At 39.3% G+C, this 15954-nt stretch overlaps 1 protein-coding gene across 1 annotated transcript; it reads right to left on the reverse strand.

Moving 5' to 3' along the window:
• Window positions 1–2154: 2154 nt before the first annotated feature.
• LOC102797344 (muscarinic acetylcholine receptor M2-like) lies at window positions 2155–9453 on the reverse strand. Its single transcript, XM_087844343.1, has 4 exons — window positions 9392–9453; window positions 4705–4927; window positions 3625–4488; window positions 2155–2663 (listed from the first exon to the last, which is right to left on the reverse strand). The coding sequence occupies exons 2-4, from the start codon at window positions 4894–4896 to the stop codon at window positions 2340–2342; spliced, it is 1380 nt and encodes a 459-aa protein (XP_087700469.1). The 5' UTR covers window positions 4897–4927; window positions 9392–9453; the 3' UTR covers window positions 2155–2339.
• Window positions 9454–15954: the final 6501 nt, after the last annotated feature.

The raw sequence follows: 15954 nt of genomic DNA on the forward strand, positions 1-15954 counted from the left end.
ATTCCTATTAAATACTCATTTGGATATCAACTTTCAAACAAAGTATTGCCAAATAAAATATGTCTGTCCTGAAACCTGTGAAACTCAAATAGGTTTTAATCAGTTTTGGATCACTGAAAACTCTCTCACCACCTGCAACAGTCCCAGGCAGTGTACAAAATATAAGCAGGATAGGTTATAATTATAATGTATTATTATAACAAAATAAATAAGTCTGTAGAATAAAACCCTGTCTCCCAAACCTCTTACCGCTGCTGCTCGGCATCAGCTAGGAGCGCGTGCATCTGGACCAAACCAAATCAGGAAATTAAGAGGGGTGAGGCGGTCGGAGGCCACGTTGTTGCCAAAACCAAAAATAAAAGTAATGCTAGGAAACAAACATGTTTCTAAGGACCTTGAGGCAAACATTATTTTATGGAGACAGGTTAATAATGTTTTTTCTGCTGTTTTCTAGGGCCCCCGTCAGTCATGGGCTCTTAGCCAAAATGATCGTCATCATTTTGATTATACAATTTGAACAATATTAACCTACTAAGCTTCTACCTAAGTAGGATTATAGTCTTTATTCAAGTCGAAAGTCTATTTACTTCTTATTGTTATGTCTAAACTCTTTTGTGGGAGCACTTTTTGAGTGATAAGTCTGTCACAGGACAGATGACTGCACACATGCTAATGCTTACAGCAAATAACTCTTCTCGTTAAAAATGTGAAGTAAATTGCTTTTGGCTGGTAAACTGGATTACAACCTTTCAAACACTTATCTGTATGTGACTTAAGCAACCTCAGCTTGCTGTCTAAGGCCGTGTTCGCACTAATATGTTTTTGTTTGAAAATGCATCTTTTTCTCTCCGTTTTGGCCTTCCGTCCACACTGAGACATTGTTTTTGGTCAAGGAAAACAGACCTTTTTGAAAACGCTCTCCAAAGTGGATACATTTGAAGACACCTTAGCGTTGCAGTCATGTGATCAATTCAACTAAGATGGCGGACGGCATTGTACAGCAGTTGTTTTGTTTGCTCTCAATTTTGACAGCCTTTATAAAGATTAATATCAGTTTGTAAATGCTCCAGATAGCTCCAGATAAAACTCAGCACTTTTCCTTGACATTTTGCGTGACTTTTCAAAGAACCAGAAAGTAAATAAATGGCAGACAGAAATGACCCAGCTCAATCATCTTACTTTTCACGCATGCACAGTATAGGAACGTAGCGTTTTCAGTGTGGAAGAAAACAACTGAAAAAGATAGTGTGGACGCGGAGCGTTATTAGACCAAAATGCAGTTTTCCAATTTACCTGGATTAGTGTAGACGTAGCCTAGGACTCCTGCAACTGGAGTGTTGTTTTTGGTGGAAAAGCCTGGTATTCAGACCCAAAACCTACAGTTCTTCTAGTGAGTCTGGCTCTAAAAACAAATTAGTCCCTAAAGACTCCCAGCATAAAAAACATGACTATGTTATTTACAGCATCTAAAACAAAACAAACAAACAAAAACAAATGGGTGACATCATCATGGGTGATGGCTACCTCTTTCTTTCATATACAGCCTGTAATCATGTGGCAATAATTTGGTTGGTTTGGTTAAGTTTTTTTCATATCGGAGGATAGCCAATGGGAAACAATTAATATTAGCAGAAATGAAGGAAAAAAAGAGGACACACAGGTTATGACAAATAACTCTGATTCCAAACTGTCATCCTTTTTATTTACACAAATCAGAGAAAAAGAGGGAAGACACAGGCCCGTTTAATAATCGCACACGTCTCACATCACAGATTACAGGTTCCATTAATGTGAAAAGTTTAGCACGACACACAGGACACGCATCACTTCACAGCTGCTAATTCTCTTTTCTCCCGTGGATTTAGTATAAAGACATGCTTCATTTTTAGAGCTCAGCTCTAATGCTCTCATAATAGTATAGTTTTCAATCACATCTTTTTTAAACTACCTTCACAAAACCATCACAACAAGCACATTTTAAACAACAAACTGCACAAGTTTGTGTAGAAGTAGCAAAAAGAGGAAATAAACAAAGAAATAAAACTCCGATGACTGTTATGCAAAAGTATTTTTCAGAGAGTCAGTAAAGCTCATTGAAATTAGTTCCATTTAAGTCTCTGAAAGTTTGACTTTATAGTATGATTATGAGTTAAATCACAGTTTTATTTTCAGTGGAAGAAGGGGGCTGGGGGGATTCTACCACCGAAAAGCAACATGAAGTAATTGCACAACAAGACCACACTTTATCTATGTTTCGAACTTTCGAAATCATTCTTTAAAAGATTTGTCACATTATTCAGACTCCACCACAAACACAGTAAAGCATTTGCACCCCCCGCTCATCGTGCGGTGCGTATGTTCTTGTACTGGCACAGAAGCAGCTGCTTGAAGGTGTTCTTGAAGGTGGCGTTGCAGAGGGCATAGCAGGCTGGGTTGATGGTGCTGTTGATGTAGCACAGCCAGTAGCCAATGGTCCACAGCGTGTTGGGGATGCAGGTGGAGCAGAATGTGTTGATAAGCACCATCACGTTGTACGGCGTCCACGTGACGACAAACGCAACCAGGATGGCCATGATGGTGCGTGTGACCTTTTTCTCCCTGGAAGAAATTCCCCTCTTTTTCCACTTTGCCACAGCGTTTTCACTCATAGCGCGCATTGTTACCTGAAAAATGACAGAAGAAGAAGAAAAGAGTTCTATTGCTTCTTTTTAGCGTGTTTGTGTGTGTGTGTGTGTGTGTGTGTGTGTGTGTGTGTGTGTGTGTGTGTGTGTGTGTGTGTGTGTGTGTCACTCCTGTGTAAGTCCAACATAACCTTCCACACCTGTGTTGGTACCAAATGAGCTGTTCTGAGTATTTCACAAACTGCTGGGATTTTCCAGAACAACAACATGGAAGTTTCAACCACACAAAAATGCTTCATAGAGCTGAATGAATGCAGTCATGCTAGCAACTCTGTGAGGCTGCCATCAGGCACAAAGATCACTTAAATTAAATCTAATATCATTTTATTCCTTTTTTTTTCTTCACCACGGTTACCATCTTCATTTTTATGGTTACCAGTTTACTTGAATAAGATGAGTGGTATTTGGTTAGCTGCTACCTATCTGCTAAGTTACATCAACGGACAGAACATATCGACTATGTTTGTGGTGTTTAGTAATTCAATTTTACTAAAATGATCTGACTAATAATATGTCCTGTTGTGCTGTTAATTACACCACCTAACTACTTTGTGCTTATTTGAGTTAAATTCAGTTATTTTGTTAAATTTATGTTTGATGCACCCTCAGCACCTCTTTGTGTGTACATTAGCTAGCATTAGCGTACAACTCAGCACTGGACTCTCTTGTCCTAATACTTAATCAAAAAAAAAAAAAAAAAAAGATTGTGAACTTCTAGATATTTTCTTTATGGTCCAGATTATAAACTGTTCCAGATGTATTCTTTAACCTACTGACACCAAACTTATGATGTCTCTAAAATAAAGACAACTTCTGCTGAGCTAATAAATATGGTGATAAAAAAAACTTTTAATTAACAACAAACTAATTGACATCACCAAACCCATGACTGCTTTAAATTGTAATAAATCTGGCCAATTAAGGATGAATATCTTTTGATTACCTTAAACAGAGTTTTCGTGACTAGCATTTGAGCGTCAGCTGCTGAGTTTTTCCGAGAAGATGGTTGGGCTTCATTTTTCCCAATATTTGAGTTTTTCCGTGACGAAGGTGGAATGTCAGCATCCTTGGATGTCGAAGCCTGAATGCTATCTGATGTGGAGTCCACCTGGTTTGTTTGGTCTTCCTTGCACGGACCGATTCCGTTCTGTTGCTGTTTCTGCTGGAGCATTTCCTTCTCCTTGCCATCTGCAGCCTCCTCCTGAACCTTTTTTGTTGCAGTGGTGTTCTCACCTCCTTCCTCCTGGCTGTTAGAAGGAGCTTCTCCCAAACTAGTGCCTGAGGTCTTCCTGCTGTCTTTCCTCATGCGGCTGCGACTGGCCTTGGAGATGCGCCAGTAAAGGTAGATCATGATGGCCACAGGTAGGTAGAAAGCCGCGATAGCCGTCCCGAAGGTCACCGCTGGGTTGGAGAAGAACTGGATGTAGCACTCATTGGGTTTCACAGTCCTTCCCCCAACTATGAACTGCCAGAACAAAATTGCAGGAGCCCACAGGATGAAGGACAAGACCCATGCTGCTGCAATCATCAGCCCTGCTATTTTGGTGCTGCGCCGCACTGGGTAGCTAAGCGGTTTGGTGACACAAAAGTAACGGTCAAAACTGATGATGAGCAAGTTCATGACTGAGGCGTTGCTCACAACATAGTCGACAGCCAGCCATAGGTCACACACCACTGCTCCTAGGGGCCAGAACCCAATCACAATGTAGACGGTGTAGAGGTTCATGGAGCAGACACCAATAATCAGGTCTGCGCAAGCCAGGCTGAACAGGAAGTAGTTGTTGATGGTCTGCAGGTTCCTGTTTACCTTTAGAGGAACAACATAGAGGAGGCTGTCAGATGCTAATCTTTTTTGTGCAATGTGATGTGTGTTTTCTCGTTTCTATTAAATTACCACTCTGTGCTGGGTTGCACATGTTCAAGTCTTATCTGTAAGTCTGGCTGTGCTGTTCAAGGTGTCCAGAGATGGATGTTTGAATCACACTCATTAATCATGAAGGATCAAAACAGGAAAACCCCAAACCTTTATAGAGAGCATGACCAGGATGTTTCCGATGACAGTGATCAGACTCAGAGATCCTGCAACGAGAATGATGAGCGCTATCTCCAAAGTCGTGTACGGGCTTCGAGAGAAAAGGCCAGTGCCATTGCTGACACTGATGTTGCTAGTGTGGGATGAATTGAGAATCTCCATGCTGTCCAGCATCCCTTGCATGCTTCAAGCTTCGTTCACATATGTGCAAAACCTGAAAAGAAGAGAAATTATAAAACACAAGTTTTTAGCACTATAGGTTTTTTTTTGTTTGTTTGGTTTTTTTTTTTTGGGGGGGGGGGGGGGGGGGGGAATTATTCAGCGTCTTTCTATGTGTAGATGCAAAATCATGCAAATTTGCAGCATAATTTGCAGCATGTAAATGAGTCGCAGGTGTTTTTGTGCTAACAGCTTGCTCCCGGTGAAAAGAACGGACAGGTGTGCAAATAAAGGTCACAGCAGCTTTGTTTACAAAGTCACAGCCACATCTCACAAACAGGAATAACATCTTTGATGCTAATGGAGATGCTGACATGTTGATTCTGAAAAGTGAACAGTTTCAGTAGAATTATTGTGTTCATTAATTTTTTTAAGAACTCTTTCAAATGGATATGCTGCAGTCTTTCCCAGCCCTCACTGGGCGACAAGCTGGGTACATACTGGAGTCAAACATGCTTGTCTTTGGGCTGTAGGAAAAATCTGGACCACACTGAGAAAACACACACTGTCAGCAGGTTTGAAGCCAGAATCCAGATAACAGACCACTGTAACAGATCGCTGTAAAGCACTGCAGCACCACGGAACAATATCAAATCTTTCATGTTGGTTAAACTTTGCTACATTTTATCCTTTGCTAATATTTATTTTATTTTTCTCTTGTATGTTTAAGCTATGTAAATCTCAAAGGATCTAAAAAATAGTGTGTGTGCCCACAAAACAACTTTCAAATGCCACAAAAAGAATGCATATGCAAGTGTGCATGAATCTCCAGCTTTGAGCTTTGTGTGTCTGGCTCCCAGAAATCTTAACCAATCCACTCTTTCCTGGGAGGCTGAACGAGGACATCTACAGTTTACAATTTTCAAAAATGCCCTTAGAGAGTGTCTAATCTTGGCAGGAGAGTTATTTCACAAAGATCAAATTGGTCGCTTCATGCTGCAGGTGTCTTTTTCTGCTCCTGGATATGTAAAAGGGACTGCCTGGCATATTTGGGTAACATCAAACATGTGTGTGTCCACATGAGCTTGTGTGTTTGGCTCTTTCAGACAGATGTCCAAGTAAGTCTTAATAGAAGCTGCGGTTTTTATGTTAAGACAGGACAGATTCTCTGAGGCTAAAGAAGTGTTATCCTCAGACTTGTGTCTGCAGTGAGAAAAAAGGGAGGATGGGGGTCTTTTCTTTGGCACTGGAACTGCTTGTTCTGCGAGTTATGAAAGCCTGTTTGGGTGAGCGTACAAACAGATTTCCACTGGGGCCACCCACGCTCAAGATTCAGGCGCTCGTGGTGCTGTCAGGTGATTTAGATAAAAGCATTCAGTAAATAACAGATGATATGCATATGGGGATACCGCTTCTTTTAAATTACTACCGAGCCGTGTATTTAAAATTACCCCGGGCAGGCAAAACATACCAATTATGTATCTCAATTGTTAAGCATCATTACTGTTACTATTATATTAAAAATGAAGAAACATCAGAAATAGTGGCAAAACAACGTGATTAACTAGTCTGTTCTGATCAGAGAATCAATAAAAAGATACTTAGTTGAGACCACGAGGGTTGGTGCATACTGCTAAAACCCTGTAAGTGACTCCATTAGGCCACATGATAACATCATACTGTACCTGAAAGATGTTTCCTTCCTGCTCTTACAGCCAGATTAAACTTTATTACAGCATCGTAAGCGCCATTGCTTACTCATTAAAGACCCATTCCGGGTCTTTTCGGTCACAGATACAAAAAGAGCGTGTGTGTGTGTGTGTGTGTGTGTTTGTGTGTGTGTGCCTGTGCGTGTGTGTGTGTCTGTGTGTGTGTGTGTGAGAGAGAGAGAGTTCAGAGCCTAACGATGATGATTTGTAAAGTCAGAAAAATTTAAAATTGATGCACATCAAAGGGAGGACAACAAAAGGTAGGATGTTACGTTTGAGTGTTAAGGACTGACTTTGGCTCAAGGTCAAATTTATGATCATATCATTCATCAATCACTTCTCATTAATGAATTGAGAGCAATGAACTGACAGTGGCCCTTTTAAGTAAAAATACTTGTACTACGGTACATAAATATTATCATAAAAGTACAGTTAGCTTTATGGACATGCTGATGGGAGCCTGTTCTTACTTTGTTGTTAAGTCAGTTATATTCATAACAGCACACTGCATTTTAAAAGCAGTTCACGTGTTTTTTTCTTTAAAGAGTTTTTAAAGAAAAATATGAAGTCTCTTATATTTACAGAAAAAGTGCACGAAATGTGATATTTGAAAGTGAAAAAAGAAATGACTGCTTATCTTAAAAAGAAGCTGCAAGCAGCCTGCCCTGACTCAATACTCATTTCTTTATGGGCCCCCATGATAAAGGAGCCCATAAAATTTTTAATAGGTCAGCTGTATTCTATGAACAATAAAGATATCTCTATCTATAAAAAGGTATTTTTGGTTACTGCTTCATTTCCTAAGAATAATAAATTCACATGTTTAATTTGGCACATGCCCTTCCGGATGTGACCCTCTCCTTTGTCCGGGTTTGGGACCAGCATTAGGACACACTAGCTTGTAACACCCCGAGGCTGGTTTTGTGCCTCGTCCCTGTCAAACTGGGGATCTGTTTCTGTAAAGCAGTTGTGTCAACCACTACACCTCGTAGCCACAACAAATGTCCTGTATCTATAGAAGAGCAATAACACGATTCTTGGAGAAGAAACTCTCTCGACATGCCAAGCAACTGGTTGTACAAAGGTTCACAATACTTAAAATAACTGGATGCATTATTTTAAGTAGGTAGGTTTTGACATTAGGTATTCTCTTGAAGTTGTACTTGAATGCAGCACTTATGTGTCAGTCAGATCTGTTTAACTTTATGGTTTTATAGCTTCTAGTGAACAGCTACATAGTGACTCTACTGATTAACCGAGTAAATTAGCTTAATTATCAAGTTGCTCAGTGGGCTTAGCCAGAGATTTTCCACCGTGATGTAGAGTTCGCTAAGGAGATTGTTGCCTCCTCTCAAGGCCATCCTCACTTCTTCTCTCTTCACACTAATAAGACCTACATTACTGGATCTCCCTAATTGGTATGCAGGGCTACTGGAAAGAGTCACAGAGGCAAACCATATTTCTTTGACAGGCACAGAAACATAGTAATTAGATCCAGCAGATGCTGCCTGCAACAGCTGCACCGGTAATATGGTTCTAGGATACAGTCCTCTGACTGGGCGAGCTCGGTTTAAAAAAGTCTTTGATACCATGAACGATACACCGGGCAGCTGCAGACTTACTGCTGGATGAGAAGTGGAAACAGTAGGTTTGTTTGCAGAGAAAAGAGCAGGTATGGAAACACGTCTGCAACTGCAGATGTTTCACAGCGTTTACGGGATTTAATGGCTACAGGGATCAAAGTGTGGTAGCTCCGTTTTATATTGATCTGTGCCATAGTTTTATTGTTCAGTTCTTTAGAAGACAAACAACCGTCTAACTGTAAAATGCAACACCACACTGAATGTTTAAACAGGATTTTAAATTAAATAAATACGTATAGCACAAACATTTTCAGTTAGTTGAATTTGTAAGGTCAACATTTCATGAATTTAAAAAGTGTTTTTTTTTTTTTGTCACCGTCACGTTTCGCAGCAAATGTTCCTTATGTTATGGCACTAATTCATACTTGTTTTTTTCATCTCAGAGAACTGTGTCTTGAATGTGAAAAGTGGGAAATTTCACATCAGCCTGAGTTTCGGCTTCACAGAGCGGTGCAACTGAGAGAAGAGAAAACCACTGAAAGCCCAGTGTAGCACTGAGAGTGAGCCTGGTAGCACTGGTGGGAGAAAACACAAAAATACCACAGCAACTAGAGAGTGAAGGTTTATAAAAATAAAACTGAGAAGTTTCAAGTTGGTGAGTTAGAGGAAATTTCCCATTTAAACAATTTGTTTTTTTGTTGGTTTTTTTTGTAATAAGGGGATTCCTCGGGAGCGCGGAAACCGGGGAATCCAGAGTCTGGATCTGATGCTGAGTGAAGCCTTTTGTGTCAGGAGAGAAATTAAGATTAAACATCTCCTAAAAGGTCTCAGGGGAACAATAGACGCCAGGTTTACTTTGCTCTCAATCCAATCTTTATCAGGAAACTGAACTGAACAACAAGCCATGGATAAAATGTCAATCAATATATTGATGTATCATTATAATGCTTTAACATTTCATGTGAGACTGTTTATTTAAAGAATATCCTCAGCTGACTTTGTTTCCTTTGAATCAAAGTGGTTATAAATTTTTTTTACATCCCAGTAAAGTTCCCGTGGGAATAAAAATTTAGGAAAACATTTCCCATCTATTGACTCTACCGCTGCCTCAGCGAGCAGACATTAAATCTGTTCCATGGAAGTTTTTCCAAGTTTGCATAATTTTTCTAAAAGAGTGTTCTTACCTGCAGCAGTTTGGTAGAAATCTGCAGAAAAATCTTATCTTACCTCATCTGCAGAGAACGACACAGGTGAGCTGTTTTGAAGTCATCCATGTTACTCTCTCTTCTCCCGACACACTGGAGCGGAGAGCAAAGAAGAAAGTAACCTGACATTCATGACGCTCCTCCTCTGACAAGAACCAGTGTGTGTGTGTCTGTGTGAGAGAGACAGAGACAGAGTTTGTTTGTGTGTTAGAAATATAGACGGATAGAGTAGGGAGGGGTTTGTGGGAGCTATTAGTGACTGTGGTGCTGAATCCCTCAAGCTAGGGTTGCAAGTTTCAGTAAGCAGGAGATGGAGACGGACGGAGAGAGAAAGAGAGATGTTTGTTTCAGGACCGTGGAGAGCACTTGCCTCTGTGGCACAAACACATCATATTCTCCAGAGCTGTAGGCAATCAAGTGGAGAGAAGTATGAATGGATCTGGGATGAGATAAAATGGTAAAGCACTATTAAAAAAAGAGGACAAAGAGAGAGGTTCGCTCTGTTACTCTGTTGCTGCAGGACGCTAACCTTTCAGACTGTTGTTTTGACCTTTTAACCAAACTGGTGACGCAGACTGCCCCAGTTGGTAGATGACCTTACTTTGATGGAATTACCACTGAGGATAATGGTCCCTCTCCACAAAACAATACAGTAAATGAAACAAGGACCGTGCTATCAAATAAACCAGAGTCCTGCGTGTAACATAATTGCTATGAGAAAATATCAGATGATTTATTGTGGTTGTCCCATCCAGACTTCGAGCCCAACCACAGAACATTTGAAATTCTGTGTATCATCACAGATGTATTTTTGTTTGTTTGTTTGTTGTTATTTTTACAGTTATATCTTTGAAAACTGCATTGATAAGGACATAAGCGCCACCTCTACTATTTCTTCATTTGTCAAGAACACAAATCAATATCATTGTCTGTCTGTCTGTCTGCAGTTGGGTGTGTTTGTTTCCTGTCTCCTATAAGCCAATTTCTCCGGTTTCCAAGAAACTCTGGCATGTTTTATTATCTTGAGTAATTTTAAATATTAAAAAATATATATATATATGGTGGTAGGTATGGATCATTTCATCTTTCATCTTTTACAGCAATAACAAATTTCCACAAAAAGCTGATCTTAAAGAGGATGTGTAGGCTAATGCTAATTTTTAGCATCATAATTTTATCCTTGGCCTCAACTAGAGCAGCTATGCATGAGTTACAGATCAAAATAATCCTTCTTGCTTGTACAGTGGAGTTTAGTGCACCTGAAACAAGTCATTTGAGTTCCCATCTCATTCCCTTTAAGCTAGCTTGTTTCTAATTAGCTGCCACTGAGAAACAGAAGGTTTGAACAGCAGGTAGGTGAGACTTTGGTTTTCACGGAGTTGTGTGGCTGAGATGACCATACTAGGGATATCTTCACTCTGAATGAATAAATTATAGTTAAGATAGAAAAAAATGGTGAAACAAAGCCTTTAGAGCTCTCTGATAAATGTTTGGCTCATATGGATAGTTAGAAAAAGACACAAGTAAAAGCATGAAATATAAACATTTAACCATTTTTATTATTTTTATTAATTTTTGACAATATTTAATCTTTATTTTAAAAAATGTTATTTTTTCAGTATGACCTGAATACAAGCAGAGACATTATAATAATGATACTTGCAGGAAATTATTATTTGTAACTATAGCTGCATATTTTTAAACAGTGCATTGATTTTTCTGATTTGAAAAAACTGATGAAGACTCAAACATTCAATTCAATTTTATTTATATAGCATCACAAGAACAGTTGCCTCAAGGCACTTTAATTTTATAAGTAAAAGCCCTGGAACAATACAGTGAAAACAGAGAATCATGTAGAAGGAAAAACTCCCTTTTAACAGGAAGAAATCTCCAGCAGAACCAGTCTTAGGGAGGACAGCCATCTGCTGCGACCGTTTGGGGTTAGGTGAGGTAGACAGGACAAAGACATGTTGTGGAAGAGAGACAGAAGTTAAAAATAACTAATAATCAAAAGCAGAGCAGTGTATAAACACAGTGAGTGAAAAAGGTGGCATTTAATGTCATTTACATTGAAAAGATTTTGAGCTATCATCAAATGCTAACTTGATAATATCAACTAATGATTAGAAACTACATGTAATTGAAAACAGCTGATAGACATTTATTGAAAAGCTGGACTTGGAGAACAATACATAAGAAGACAACACTTTCACACATGTGCAGTAAACACACTGCTCAAAAACGTAAACGAACACACCAGATCTCAACAGGGAAAAAAATAATGCTCTATACTGATATGGAGTGGTTGATGTGAATGTGTTTGTAAAGACTTGGCACATTCACATACGCTTGGAACATTGTTCTGTTGGGGCATCTTGGACTAGAACTGGGCTAACTTTAGCTACGTGTTCATGTGTTTTTAACTAAGAGGATCTAACGTTCAGTCCTGTGAAAAACTAAGCACACCCAAGTACATGGTAGAACTGCCTTAAGCACTAATGACTTGAATTAGTGGTTTTCTGGATGACTTTATTAGCCTCTCCAATCACAGTGGACGAATTTTGGTCCACTCTCCTTTTCACTTCAGTTCACTGAGGTTTATGCACAGCGCATCGTTCCAATGAGGTGAATTTATTGTGACGTCAACTCATGGAGCAGTTGTGTCACTTTATTAAAATACGCATTGAGACAATAGGGAGGTATTGGTCTTTTCCCCTAACACTGGGCAAAACTATCCTGGTGTGTGGTTAATTTGGACCTGAAACACAGACTTGAAATCAACCTTAATAAACAGGAAATGAACCTTTATTTGGGTGCAGCAGAAAATCCAACAGGCAGCTGAAAACGTATTCCATATATTTTTTTAAAAAGTGGGAAGGGGGTTTAAACAGAGCACAAAGAAAACAGCAACAACATGACACAATAAGTAATTGATACAAACTGAAGCCTTAAATACATGCATGAGGTAATCAAGGGAAGCAGACACAGGTGGAAAAGAAGACACAGATGAAACTAATTAACACGTCAATGAAGTAAAACCTTACATGCCTGTACATACACATTAAATAAAAATAAATTAATAAATAGAAATATTGGTGTATTTTACTGTTTATAGTAACCATTGGTACATAGTCCAGTATTCTTGCTTGTCTGTCTTCATTCAGCCCAATATTCTTTCATGAAGTATACATGTATGAAAGGAGGACAGAAAGAAACCATAGTGGATCTGCTGCTTTAGGGTATATGATATTACACACATGCTGTTATTATGTAACAGCATGTGTGATAAAAAGCTACATACATTGTCCTCTCGCTCTCCCCTCTCTTGCCAGTTCCCAAACTTCTAAAAATGTGAATCTTGCTATGAACCGCTCATGCATGCAGTGAAAGAACAGAAAACAATGAGGCTCCTCTCCCTCCTCGCCTCCTCACAATATGAAGAAAAGCTCTGAGACAGCAGGAAAACGAGGTCATCTACTTGGAGCCCCAGCAGCTATTTGAATGGAGAAGGGTCACACACAATACCATGCATTTTCTACTGCATTCCGCTCATAGCAAAGATGCAGAATGTATGTTTTAAAAGTCAAACGGACTCGTGATCTCTGGTTAATTGCATGCTGCCTCGTGTGCTAATAGCATAATGTTCATCATGATCCGCGGACATTTACTGTAAGTCTTCACCAAGCCCCGAGCAAATCGTGACTTTCTAATCTCCTCTGCTGATTCATTAAAGAAAGGCTATAATTCATCAGTGCGTTTGAGTGCAGTTGAGATTTGGGCCACTTGGATTATTGTCAAGCGCTGGCACTGATATGACCTGTACATAAATTAGTGCTGGATTGCATATCTTGTTCTTTACCATTAGCGCCAATCACACAAACTACAGCTTGTGTAATTGGCGCTAATGGGACAGACAAACAGCTACACACAAGATGTTCTAAAACAAATAAATGCTTCATGAATTTAGGAGCTCTTCCCTGTCTCCTCAAAGTACGATCAGATCCCTCAAACACGTGCCCATGATTATTTTGTGTGAGACTAGAAAAGAAACAAAATAACAGCAATATGTAATATTTAGAATCACACGTGTCATTCGGTTTTACCGCAGAGATTTCTCTTCTGGCTATAGAATTTTTTGGGGGGTCACGATGGAGGAGCGTGTGACTCTTATTGTACAAAAGCCTTTTATCGTTTCTTGTGTTTGAGAATTCTGGAAATATCTTCTGAAGGCTTTGCACTGTGACGCTGTTATTGTAGCAAGAGAAGCAGAAACTTCTCAGATAAATATCAGTTCAGAACTTCCAACGTGTCAGCAGCATGTAAACACAGAATATATCAAATGAAAGATGGGAATATTCTGGCTCCATGCTCACAGCTGCTGTTGACTTATTCCAACATTAAAGTCTGTCACTGTCCTGTTGTTGAGTTTTGGTTTCTGCTTTGATTTTATTCTTGTATTCTTGTGTTCCCTGTGGTTTGCTTCCCTCTATCTTGTCATCATGTGCTTTTGTCCTCCATTTTCCCGTGTCTTTGTCAACTTGTGTCAGTGTTGGTTAAGGTTTGCCTCATGTGTCTTGTTCTTGTTTTACTCCCGTCATCATATCCGCTGGCCTCCTTAAACCTTTGTTATTTCTCAAATTTGTGCCTCCCATGTCTACTTTGGCCTCCTGAGTGTGAACTGGAAAGGAAACTTTCATATTTGAGGATGTGTCAGTTCCTAAAATGCATCAGGAGGACAGAGGAGTGACGAGGCTTGCCAGAGGAGCTGTAATTGAGGTTGCATAGGTGTATCCTTTGTAGAAGTGTTTTTACCTTCAACGTGTAGAAGAGGTCCTGTACAAATCCCATATTTTATTCACATTAGAAAATACGAAACATACCAAATGTTCAAAAGGAGAAAATGAACAATTTTAAGAAAAATGTGAATTTGATGGTGTAAACACGACTCAAAGCTGTTGGGACAGGGCCACTGTGTATGTGCATCCCCTCTTCTTTTAGCCTGTAAACATCTGGGAACTGAGGAGACCAGCTGCTGGACTTCTGGGAGAGGAATGCGGTCCTATTTTTGTGTGATGTAGGATAATAACTGTCAACAGTCCTGTATCTTCTTTGTCGTGTTTTTTTTATTTCAAGATGGGCCAAGTGTTATCAGTTGGTAAAAGGTCTTGACTCCAGGCAGGTCAGGTTCTAATAGCTCCAGTAGGCAGTTTAGCATTTTCTTGCTGAAATATGCAAGGCCTGAAAAAGACACTGTCTGGATGAGACCGTAATTTGATCCAAAACCTGTATATACCTTTCAGGCACCAATGGTGCCTTTCCAGGTGTGTAAATTGCCAGTTCCATGGGTACTAATACACCCCCATGTCATCAGAGATGCAGGTTTTGAGCTGAGCACTGATAAAAGGTGGATGGTCTCTCTACTCTTTAGTTTAGAGGACACAGCATCCACGTTTTCTAAAAAAAAAAATTTAAATTATGATTCATATGACCAAAGAACAATTTCCACATTGCCTCAGTCCATTATAAATGAACTTTGGCCCAAAGAAGACAGCAGTGTTTCTGGATCATGTTCACATATTGCTTCTTCATTATATGACAGAGGCTTAAACTGTATTTGTAGATGGCACGGTGAACTTTGTTCAAATACAGTGATTTCTGGAACAATCACAGGCATCCAATATTGATTTTGGGTTTTGACCCTTGCACACGCATTTTCTGAAATGTTTGACATTAGTATGTACTGCAGATAATGAGATAATTCATTAAGGAGCATTATTCGGAAATTCTTTGAGGGTTGGTGAACATCTGCCCATCTTTTCTTCAGAAAAACTCTTTCTCTCTAACAGAAACTCTTTCTATAACCAGTCATGTTACTGACCTGTTGCCATTATAACATAATTAGCTGCAAAATCTTCCTCCAATTGTTTCTTTTTTGTATCACCTACTTGTCCAGTCTTTTGTTGTCACTCCTCAACTTTTGTTTTGTTGCTGTCATCAAATATCAAAATGAGCTGATATTTTTCATTGGGTCGTAAAGAAAATCTCAGTTTAAACATTTGATGTTTCCTTTGTTCTACTGTGAATAAAATGGGTTTATAAGACTTGTAAATCATTGTATTATTTCCATTTTAAACAGTGTTCTAATGATTTTGCAATTGGTGTTGTGGATGCTCAACTTCATCATCAAACGTTCTCCCATTTGTTGTGTGTGTATGTGTGCCAAACAACTTTCTAAAGGATCCTGAGTAATCTTCATAAAAACACAGATGAAAGTTTTTCTTTCTATTTAAACATCCCTATCTCCCTCACCAGTTCTGAGCTCCTGCTGATTAGTTGTTTCTTGACTCTGGTGCCACCTGGAGGGCTGATTGTGGAGGGCCAGCAACTCCTGGTCCTGCCCCCTCTGCCTTCTTGATCTGCAGATGACTATCATGTAGAAGTGGGTGAACCATGCTTCACCTTTTAATAATAATAATAATAATAATAATAATAATGGATTGCATTTATATAGCGCTTTTCGAGACCCTTAAAGCACTTTACAATTCCACTATTCATTCACTCTCACACACTGGTGGAGGCAAG

The sequence above is a fragment of the Neolamprologus brichardi genome, chromosome 7 (genome assembly GCF_056152115.1).
Source record: "Neolamprologus brichardi isolate AB-2024 chromosome 7, ASM5615211v1, whole genome shotgun sequence".
Classification (NCBI taxonomy): domain Eukaryota; kingdom Metazoa; phylum Chordata; class Actinopteri; order Cichliformes; family Cichlidae; genus Neolamprologus; species Neolamprologus brichardi.

Coding starts and splice junctions, on each gene's coding strand:
- LOC102797344 (XM_087844343.1), bottom strand. CDS start 4,896: ATGCAAGGGATGCTGGACAGCATGGAGATTCTCAATTCATCCCACACT. Junction 4,489..4,704: donor TGGTCATGCTCTCTATAAAG/GTTTGGGGTTTT, acceptor GTTCCTCTAAAG/GTAAACAGGAACCTGCAGAC. Junction 2,664..3,624: donor TCACGAAAACTCTGTTTAAG/GTAATCAAAAGA, acceptor GTCATTTTTCAG/GTAACAATGCGCGCTATGAG.